The sequence below is a fragment of the Cebus imitator genome, unplaced genomic scaffold (genome assembly GCF_001604975.1).
Source record: "Cebus imitator isolate Cc_AM_T3 unplaced genomic scaffold, Cebus_imitator-1.0 Scaffold19, whole genome shotgun sequence".
NCBI lineage: Eukaryota > Metazoa > Chordata > Mammalia > Primates > Cebidae > Cebus > Cebus imitator.
This window is the reverse complement of record NW_016107334.1, coordinates 9,609,656-9,620,299: the sequence shown is the minus strand read 5'-3', so window position 1 is coordinate 9,620,299 and position 10,644 is coordinate 9,609,656. Positions and strand designations below refer to the sequence as shown.

The 10,644-nt window shown below is 47.7% G+C and overlaps 1 protein-coding gene across 1 annotated transcript in view; it reads left to right on the top strand.

Moving 5' to 3' along the window:
- Window positions 1–10,644, top strand: part of ADAMTS17 (ADAM metallopeptidase with thrombospondin type 1 motif 17) — a 331,102-nt gene that overhangs the window by 305,536 nt on the left and 14,922 nt on the right. Inside the window, exons 20-21 of the mRNA XM_017518719.2 lie at window positions 870–1,074; window positions 5,444–5,596. Coding sequence (XP_017374208.1) covers window positions 870–1,074; window positions 5,444–5,596 — 358 coding nt within the window. The remainder of the gene's footprint in view (window positions 1–869; window positions 1,075–5,443; window positions 5,597–10,644) is intronic.

Genomic DNA, 10,644 nt, shown 5'->3' with positions numbered 1-10,644 from the left:
TGTATTTTTAGTAGAGACAGGGTTTCACCATGTTGACCAGGCTGGTTTCAAACTCCTGACCTTGTGATCTGCCCACCCCGGCCTCCCAAAATGCTGGGATTACAGGTGTGAGCCACTGCGCCCAGCCTGAGCCAGAGTTTTAGAACGCTGTCAGACACCAACCTCAACAGCCTCCGTCTTCCCACGGCCCACAACCTGCCACTGTAAAGCGTCACAGCCGCCTAAGCTCTGGAGAGCAGAGGGTGCCTGCTTCTGGTTAATCAAGCTGGGGCCGGTGTGGGATGGGGGTTCTTTTGTCAAGGGCCGCGTCAGTCCCCTGTTGCTGCAGCGACAAACAACTCCGACTTCTCGGTCGCTGACAGCAGTGCAGGCGGTACGGGCTTTCCCGGTGCTGGGACTCCTCCCAGCAGAGAGTAGGAAACAGAGTCGGACCCAAACCGCATAACCACGTTCAGAGCTTCTGCCGGGACGCGGCCAGCATCCTGTTCACTCACACCCCGTCGAAAGAAGCAGGTCCCGTGACAACAGGTGGATATGTAATCCCCTGCAGGGAGGCCGTGACCACATAACCCCGTCTGCCGTAGGGGTGTTAGTTGCAGAAATATGTCTGTGCCAAGGAGCCCATCCAACCAGAGGACCGCTCAAGCCGCTCCCTCTGTGCCGTTACTCTGAGTTTTGTCCAAGGTTGACTGAAAAGCCTCCTGGGTCTGCCTCCCTCTTGCAATCTAAAGGTTTTCCATGAATCCCCAGAAGTGTTTATAGATTGCCCACCACAAGGTTGCAATTTCAGGATCCAGCCGGAAGGCCCTCCGAAGAGGCTGGCCTCTCACCTGGCTCGTTCTCTCTCCGTCTTTCCTCCTGTCTGGCAGGTGGGTGGCAGGCCCATGGAGCTCCTGCTCAGCGACCTGTGAGAAAGGCTTCCAGCACCGAGAGGTGACCTGCGTGTACCAGCTGCAGAACGGCACACACGTCGCCACGCGGCCCCTCTACTGCCCAGGCCCCCGGCCAGCGCCAGTGCAGAGCTGCGAAGGCCAGGACTGCCTGTCCATCTGGGAGGCGTCTGAGTGGTCACAGGTGGGTGCCTGGGCTTGCCGCCAAGACTCAGCCACAGGGACTCCAGCACGGTTCCATGGTATTGGTGACATTCTGGTGCCTCCTAGCCCTCGCTCACCCCCAGGTCAGCTCAAAGATGTGTTCTAGCTCACATGTTCTTAATATCCATTTCAGGACAGCGTAGTGGCTCACGCCTGTAATCTCGGCACTTAGGGTGGCCGAAGCGGGCAGATCACAGGTCAGGAGTTCGAGACCAGCCTGACCAACATGGTGAAACCCAGTCTCTACTAAAAATAGAAAAATCAGCTGGGCATGATGGCGTGCAGCTGTAGTCCCAGCTACTCAGGAAGCTGAGGCAGGAGAATTGCTTGAACCCAGGAGGCGAAGGTTGCAGTGAGCCGAGATTGCGCCATTGCACTCCAGCCTGGGCGACAGAGCAAGACTCCCTCTTAAAAAAAAAAATTTCATCTCAGATAACAACGTGGCTACAAAAACATAGATACCATGTCTTTGATGATGTATATGTTGACACCACAGTGAAGGACTGTTCCATCCCATTTCCTATGAAAATTCCCACATCAAGATAGGACAGACAGATACTGACCGACTTTTTAATTCCCCTTTGGGTATATTTAACGGTGGTGCGCTCAGGCTGGGAAGGTGGTTTCAAAGGTTTTCCTTTAATCCCCCAGCAGTCTTTGTAGACTGCAAGAGTCAGATGCCAGGAGGGACAGCTTTTAGTGTGCAAATCTCATGCCATAAAACGTTTTGGAAAGAAGTGGATTAAGCCTAAGTCTTCACTTTGAAGGTTGGTCCTGGGAATACGATTTTATCTTTGGTGATGTCATCCTTCAGGACTTTGCATTAATGATTTTGACTGTTTGACTATAAAACTACAAAAAAAATAGCTGAATAAAGGGCAAGTTTCCCTCAGGTCTTCCACCAGCGTAGTCTAGGAAACTCGGAGAGGCTCATCCAAGACACTCTTTAGTGTGGAAAATATCTTTAAAGTTCCCACTATTGCCAAACAGTTGGAATTATTTTGAATAAAAAAGTATTCAGCCCATTTTTAATGAACGAAAAGTCTGCCATTGGCTGCTCCAAAACGGAGGTTAGTTTTCAGACAGATCTTGGCGTGTCTTCCTTTATAGATCAGAATCTTTATCCTATGCTTTATGGTATTTTAGGAAAAGAGAAGTTGAGCTTTTGTTGATTTTTTTTTTCTTTATATATGCTTATGTTCATCAGCTTTAACATTCAAGGGACTGCTTTTTGGCCCCTTGCTGGAAGGGTCCAGGCAGGTATTCAGTCCCCGCCCCTTTCCAGTACCCTAGGTGAGCCTAGGTTTTAATTGCCTTGCTCTTGATCTAAATAATTGTGCTTTGATCAGATCAAAGCCATAAATTTTTCACTCAGTGGTGAAACCCTGTGTCTATTAAATGCAAAAAATTAGCCGGGCGCAGTGGCGCATGCCTGTAAACCCAGCTGCCTGGGAGGCTGCAGCAAGAGAGCACTTGAACCTGGGAGGCAGAGGTTGCAGTGAGCTGAGATTGCACCACTGCACTCCAGCCTGGGCAACAGGAACAAAACTCAGTCTCTGGGAAAAAAAAAAAAATCCACTCAGATTGTTTTTATCGGGGGGAAAAAAACCCCGCCTCCCCACCAAGCCTGATGTCATCAGTTATCATTACAGCACCGAAGATCTCCACATTTGGAAAGTGAGAGAAGATGGGGGCAGGATTTAAAGAAACTTCTCTATGTCTGTATCTGTGTGCACACGTAATCCTAATCCTGAACGAACACCACACCAGTCAGCCTAACTCTGGCTTAGCCCAGGCTTCAACAGAATGCCTCCTTCTAAACATTTAACTTGGAATCAAATCATTCCCCACGGGAAGCTCAGGAAGCTGGAACTTCTGCCACTCCAGGTGCCGAAGCCCCAACGCGAGTCTTTCTTCCGCTGGAAGCAAATGGGTCTCAGCTTCTCGAGGGGGAGTTTTTATTGACGTGGTCGCTTTCATCCAGCCAGCTATGTTGATTGCTCTCACTACCTCCTCCCCAGCTTCTTCCTGACTTTATTAGAAGGAGGTTGTAATGTACAGAGGGAAGGAAAAGGTAGTGAAAAGGTAGTGAGTTCCTCCTGTCTTCAGCTTGCAGGCCCTGCCCCTGCTGGGAAGCAAAGGGCGAAGCTGAAGGGCACCCTCCTCGGCCCCTTGAGAGGGAGCCGACATCAGCAGCCTGCAGTACCACACAGACAAGGCCTTCAAGAGAATGGGCTGCTGGTCAGAGTTTAGCTAAGGGCCGGGGTTTCGTTAAGAAATAGGCTGGGCCAGGCGCCGTGGCTCACACCTGTAGTCCCACCACTTTGGGAGGCCGAGGTGGGCAGATCACGAGGTCAGGAGTTTGAGACCAGCCTGGTCAACTTTGTGAAACCCCATCTCTACTAAAAATACAAAACGTAGCCGGGCATGGTGGTGCATGCCTGTCATCCCAGCTGCTCAGGGGGCTGAGGCAGAAGAGTCACTTGAGCCCAGGAGGTAGAAGTTGCAGTGAGCTGAGATCACGCCACTGCACTCCAGCCTGGGTGACAGAGCAAGACTCCGTCTCAAAAAGAAATAGACTGGATATTCAGAGCTTGAATTTCAAGGGGAAGAGGCGCGGAATTCAGAGTAGAGACCTGGCAAGAATGAACTTGGGCAGAAGCGGCGCATGGGTCCTGGCTGGAGGAGCAAATTGTGTGGACGCTGGTGCCAGGGCTAGCCCACAAGCCGACAGAGAGGGCGGGGTTGCAGAAATGGCCAGGAAACCTTGCCACACAGAGAAGCAAGGGGTGGCCCTCCAGTGCAGTGACCCGGGGCTCCTGCCCAGGACATCCTGCATTTAAAGCCCACCATGGACTGACCCCTGGCATCCGAGGACCCTTTAAACCAGCTCCACACTCCACACACAGCTGCTCTCCCCTCTCCCTGCAGGGGACATTGCAGCCGGTTCTGAAGCATGTGCATTTCAAACCGGTGTAAATTTTCCTTGGAAGAAAACCCATGGGACCTTTAGACAAGGAGCTGAATTGAATTCACAAGAAAGAGAAAGTTAGGTCATATGTTGGGATAAATGTTAATAACAAATATCAAGAATAACATTTGTCCTTTATGTATCTTTTTTCCAGTGGACACATTGGGATTTGTTTTTTAAGAGACAGGGGTCCCTATGTTGCCCAGGCTGGCCTTGAACTCCTGGCCTGAAGTGATCCTCCCACTATAGCCTCCCAAAGTGCTGGGATTATGGGTGTAAAGTACTGCATTTGGCCTAGAACTTTCTAAAGCTGAGCTTGTTATAACTGAAGACAGTCAGTGCTGTCGGCTGCCATAGCAAGTATGAAACCGCCTTCGCAGAATCCAGCCTTGCGCATACCATCTCTCCAAGTTACGTGTTTAGTCTGGGCAGGAACGGGGCTCCCCAGGCCAACTTCTTTGTGAGTTTCATCCTCCTGAGGCTCTGGGTTGGCTCTGCCTGGGCTTCCTTCTGCTTTGTTTTTGGAGGTGCTAAGTAATCCTGCCAGCCCAGGGTCGGTCCCTCCCCAAGTTCCGTGGCGGGTGTATCAGGAGCAGGTTCCAGATGCAGCCCAGAGCACCCATCCGCTGTGTTAACACCGTGCCGGGCCTCTGTCTCTTCACTCCTTGCTGCTGGGAATCCTGAACTCTGGAGAGCATGCACATTGTTCATCACCCCCAGGTCCCCTTCCCCACTGCCTGTTCCCAGGTCTCCTGCATGCATATAAACTACCACAGGGGGCATGCCTCTGTCACCGTTCTTGGTGTCTGTGTTGAAACATTCACTGGAGCTCTCTGCGAAGGCTTGCCACCTGCCTCACGAGAATGTCACCGGTGGCTTTTCCTTCCGTCTGCCTCCTCCTCCTCCCCGCTGGATCGAGGTCTTTCTTTGTCCCAGGCTGGCCCAAGCAGAGCACGTGTGCCTGGAGGCCGGCTGGGGAGATCTGGGGCCTGGGACTCAGCTTCAGGCCCTCACCTTGCTCCGGCTGGCCCCCGGCCCCTGCCTCACTCATGGTGCCATCACACACACCTGCCCTCTGAGCTCATGTATGGCATTGAGCTTTTGGACCGGACAAGTGGCCAGTGAATTCCACTCCCCTCATGTGACTTATGTGCACCCCAGTTCTTCCCACTCCTGATTCCTGTGTCCTTTCCCCACACTGGCCACTGGGCCGGGGCCCCAGCTAGGACTGGGTGCCTGAGACCCTGCAGACCGTGAGCTCTGTGAGGACAGAAGCGTGCGTTTCATCTCTGCATCGTCCCCACGCTGCGTCTGGCAGGTGGGACGGAGTCCAGAGTCGAATTGGAACTGTGTTAAGTATTCCAATTGTGTCTTGCAGTGTTCCGCCAACTGTGGTAAAGGGGCGCGGAAGCGGACCGTGACGTGCACCAACTCACAAGGGAAGTGCGACGCATCCACGAGGCCCAGAGCCGAGGAGGCCTGCGAGGACTACTCAGGCTGCTACGAGTGGAGAACCGGGGACTGGTCCACGGTGAGAGCGGCCTGCTGGCATTTCTCTCTGTGCCACAGTGCAGGGGGCTCGGGGGTCGGGCACTCGGCTCCTGGGATGGGTCCCACTTCCAGGCAGCAGTCCCAGTGTAACTAGGCACATTCTCTTTTCTGCCGCCCAGTGCGCCTACCCAGGACCCCATGTGCTTCCTCCTCTGCTTCTGCCACAGGCTGCACCAGCACTGCCCCTTGGGGCTCACTGGGAGAACCCCAGTGCTTCACGGGCGTGCAGAATGAACCCAGATGCAGCCCAAGGCAGGACACGGGTGCCCTGGATGCCGGGCTTGTCATGCTGTGCGGTGCACTGGCAGGTCTCAGCCTCTTGCCCTGGGGACACTTGGGGCAAACGTTCACTCCCAGGACCCCTGGGCAAGGGCCTGCAGATGCAGGAGCAGATAGGACATGGGGCCTTGGGATGGGAGCAGGGAGGGGCATCACAGAGCTGCAGCGTCAGCACTCCAAGGAGCATGGGTGAATAAAGGGCCATTGAATGTTTCTCCAAGTCAAAAAAAAAAAAAAAAAAAAACGCTTTGTTGTTTAACCCCTCTTTTACCCATTCATCTGATATCTTTGAATGACTTCTGTTTTCTGGGAACCAAGGTGAGCACCACTGCTACCTGTAAGAACCTTCTAGTGGGTTTTCTGTTTTCGTTTTTTTAAATTGTACTTTAAGTTCTGGGGTACATGTGCAGAGCATGCAGGTTTGTTACTTTGTTACATAGGTATACATATGCCATGGTGGTTGGCTGCATTCATCACCGCGTCATGTACGTTAGGTAATTCTCCTAATGCTATCCCTCCCCTAGCCTCCCCACCGCCGACAGGCCCCGTGTGTGATGTTCCCTTCCCTGTGTCCATGTGTTCTTATTGTTCAACTTCCATTTATGAGCGAGAACATGTGGTGTTTGGTTTTCTGTTCTTCTGTTAATTTGCTGAGAATGATAGTTTCCAGTTTCATCCATGTCTGTGCAAAGACATCAACTCATCCTTTTTTATGGCTGCATAGTATTCTATGGTGTATACATGCCACATTTTCTTTGTCCAGTCTATCATTTATGGGCATTTGGGTTGGCTCCAAGTCTTTGCTATTGTGAACACAGCTGCAATAAACATGTGTGCATGTGTCTTTATAATAGAATGATTTAAATTCTTTGTGTATATATCCAGTAATGGGATTGCTGGATCAAATGGTATTTCTGTTTCTAGATCCTTGAGAAATCACACACTGTCTTCCACAATGGTTGAACTAACTTGCACTCCCATCAACAGTGTAAAAGTGTTCCTATTTCTCCACATCCTCTCCAGTATCTGTTGTCTCCTGATTTTTTAATGATCACCATTCTAAGTGGCATGAGATGGTATCTCAATGTGCTTTTGATTTGCATTTCTCTAATGATCAGTGATGATGAACTTTTTTTCATATATTTGGTGACTACATAAATGTCTTTTGAGAAGTGTCTATTCATATCCTTTGCCCACTTTTTGATGTTTTTTTTTTCCCCTAAAAATTTAAGGTCTTTGTAGATTCTGGATATTAACCCCTTTGTCAGATGCATAAACTGCAAAAGTTTTCTCCCATTCTGTAAGTTGCCTGTTAAATCTGATGATAGTTTCTTTTGCTGTGCAGAATCTCTTTAGTTTAATTGGATTCCATTCATCTATTTTGGCTTTTGTTGCCATTTCTTTTGGTGTTTTAGTCATGGTCTTTACCCATGCTTATGTCCTGAATGGTATTGCCTAGGTTTCTTCTAGGTTTTTTATGGTGTTAGGTCTTACGTTTAAACCTTTAATCCATCTGGAGTTAATTTTTGTATAAGGTGTAAGGAAGGGATCCAGCTTCAGCTTTCTGCATATGGCTAGCCAGTTTTCCCAACACCATTTATTAAATAGGGAATCCTTTCCCTATTGCTTATTTTTGTCAGGTTTGTGAAAGATCAAATGGTTGTAGCTGTGTGGTATTATTTCTGAGGCCTCTGTTCTGTTCCATTGGTCTATATATCTGTTTTGGTACCAGTACCGTGCTGTTTTGATTACTGTAGCCTTGCAGTATAGTTTGAAGTCAGGTAGCGTGGTGCCTCCAGCTCTGTTCTTTTTGCTTAAGATTGCCTTGGCTACATGGGCTCTTTTTTGGTTCCATGTGAAATTTAAGGTAGTTTTTCCAATTCTGTGAAGAAAGTCAATGGTAGTTTGATGGGGATAGCATTGAATCTATAGATTACTTTGGGCAGTATGGTCATTTTCACAATATTGATTCTTCCTAACTGTGAGCATGGGATGTTTTTCCATTTGTTTGTGTCCTCTCTTATTTCCTTGAGCAGTGGTTTGGAGCTCTCCTTGAAGAGGTCCTTCAACTCCCTTGTAAGTTGTATTTCTAGGTATTTTACTCTCTTTGCAGCAATTGTGAATGGGATTTCACTCATGATTTGGCTGTCTGTTATTGGTGTATAGGAATGCTTGTGATTTTTGCACATTGATTTTGTATCCTGAGACTTTGCTGAAGTTGCTTATTTTGAGCTGAGACGATGGGGTCCTTTAAGTCTACAGTCATGTTGTCTGCAGATAGAGACAATTTGACTTCCTCTTTACCTATTTGAATACCTTTATTTCTCTCTCTTGCCTGATTGGCCTGGCCAGAACCAATACTGTGTTGATGAGGAGTGGTGAGAGGGCATCCTTGTCTTATGCCGGTTTTCAAAGGGAATGCTTCCAGTTTTTGCCCATTCAGTATGATATTGACTGTGGGTTTGTCATAAATAGCTCTTACTATGTTGAGATACATTTCATCAATACTTAGTTTATTGAGAGTTTTTAGAATGAAAGGTTGTTGAATTTTGTCAAAGGCCTTTTCTGCCTCTATTGCGATAATCACATGGTTTTTGTCTTTGGTTCTCTTTATGTGATGAATTACATTGATTGATTTGCATATGTTGACCCAGCCTTGCATCCCAGGGATAAAGCCGACTTGATTGTGATGGGTAAGCTTCTTGACATGATTTTGGGTTTGGTTTGCCAGTATTTTAGTGAGGATTTTCGCATCGATGTTCATCAGGGATATTGGCCTGAAATTTTCTTTTTTAGTTGTGTCTGTGCCAGGTTTTGGTATTAGGATGATGTTGGCCTCATAAAATGAACTAGGGAGGATTCCCTCTTTTTCTGTTGTTTGGAATGGTTTCAGAAGGAATGGTACCTGCTTCTCTTTGTACTTCTGGTAGAATTCAGCTGTGAAACCGTCTGGTCCTGGGCTTTTTCTGGTTGTAGGCCATGAATTGCTGCCTCAATTTCAGACTTTGTTATTGGTCTATTCAGGGATTCGCTTCTTCCTGGTTTAGTCTTGGGAGGGTGTTAGTGTCCAGAAATTTATCCATTTCTTCTGGATTTTCTGTTTTATTTGTGTAGAGATGTTTATGGTATTCTCTGATGATAGTTTGGATTTCTATGGGATTGGTGGGGATATCGCCTTTATTACTTTTTATTATACCTATTTGATTCTTCTCTCTTTTCTTCTTTATTAGTCTGGCTAGCGGTCGATCCATTTTGTTGATCTTTTCAAAAAACCAGCTCTGTATTCATTTTTTTGAGTCTCTATCTCCTTCAGTTCTGCTCTGATCTTAGTTATTTTTTCTTTTTTTGTCTTCTGCAGGCTTTTGAATTTGTTTGTTCTTCTCTAATTCTTTTAATTTTGACGTTAGAGTGTCGATTTTCAATCTTGCCTGCTTTCTCTTTGGGGCACTTAGTGTTATAAATTTCCATCTACACACCACTTTAAATGTGTCCCAGAGATTCTGGTATGTTGTGTCTTCGTTCTCAATGATTTTAAAGCACATCTTTATTTCTGCCTTCATTTAGTTATTTATCCAGTAGTCATTGAGGAGCAGGTTCAGTTTCCATGTAGTTGTGTGGTTTTGAGTGAGTTTCTTAATCCTGAGTTCTAATTTGATTGTGCTGTGTCTGAGAGACGGCTTGTTATGATTTCCATTCTTTTGCATTTGTGTTGCCCCACCCTGCTTCGGCTCGCCCTCCTTGGACTGCACCTACTGTCCGACAAGTCCCAGTGAGATGAACCAGGTACCTCCATTGGAAACGCAGAAATCACCTGCCTTGTGCGTCAGTCTCACTGGGAGCTTTGCACCGGAGCTGTTCCTGTTCGGCCATCTTGCCCAGGGACCATCTAGTGGATTTTCTAGAGAGTCTTTTCACAAGATCTGTACCATGCCTCCTGTAAGCATACCTGTGTTTGTCTTTCCATGTGGTCTTAGCGTCTGAAAAATGCCTGCTTGCTTCTCCTGATACCTCTTCACTCAAAGATTGCAACCTGCTGACCTGGAGCCACTGGTTTTTGCTCAGCCTGCACAGTATCTTAAACATGTTGGAATTAGTGGCTAGCATTTTTACATGGGAAAATTTCACCTGAAAATTTAGGTTTTGGCTTTGCTATGAAAATGTGGCAACATGGCTTAGGCAGATAATTTTGCTTCTGCCTCTGTTTTATGGAAGGAAAAGTGGTTTGTCCATTGGAAGGCAAAAGTTACCAGAATCTGATCCCTCCAGAAATGCTACCACCTTCCCCACCAGCCCAGGTCAGAACACAAGCTTCTCCAAACCCTGTACAAAAAAAGCCAAATTTCCCAGTTCCCAGTTTGCCTGGTAGTGCTAAGGTGCACTGTTATTCCGGATAACAGTAAATTTCAGAAGGACCTAAAACACCTCCTTCCTATTTACTTCCTGATCAAAACATCTGCCCAAAGCAATAGAACTGAGGCTGTCAGTCCAGTTTTCCCCAAAATCAAACAGGGATGCCACACAGTTACTTGGATGTTAATAAAGCTTTGCATGGAGCTGCCAGGAGGTACCTTACACTGGCAGAGAAGCCCAACTTCAAAGCGCTCACGAAAGATATGTGTGCTTTGGCTGGGCATGGTAGTTCACACCTGTAGTCCCAGCACTTTGGAAGGCCAAGGCAGGAGGATCGTTTGAGCCCAGAAGTTCAAGACCAGCCTGGGCAACATAGGGAGACCCTGTCTCTACAAAAAA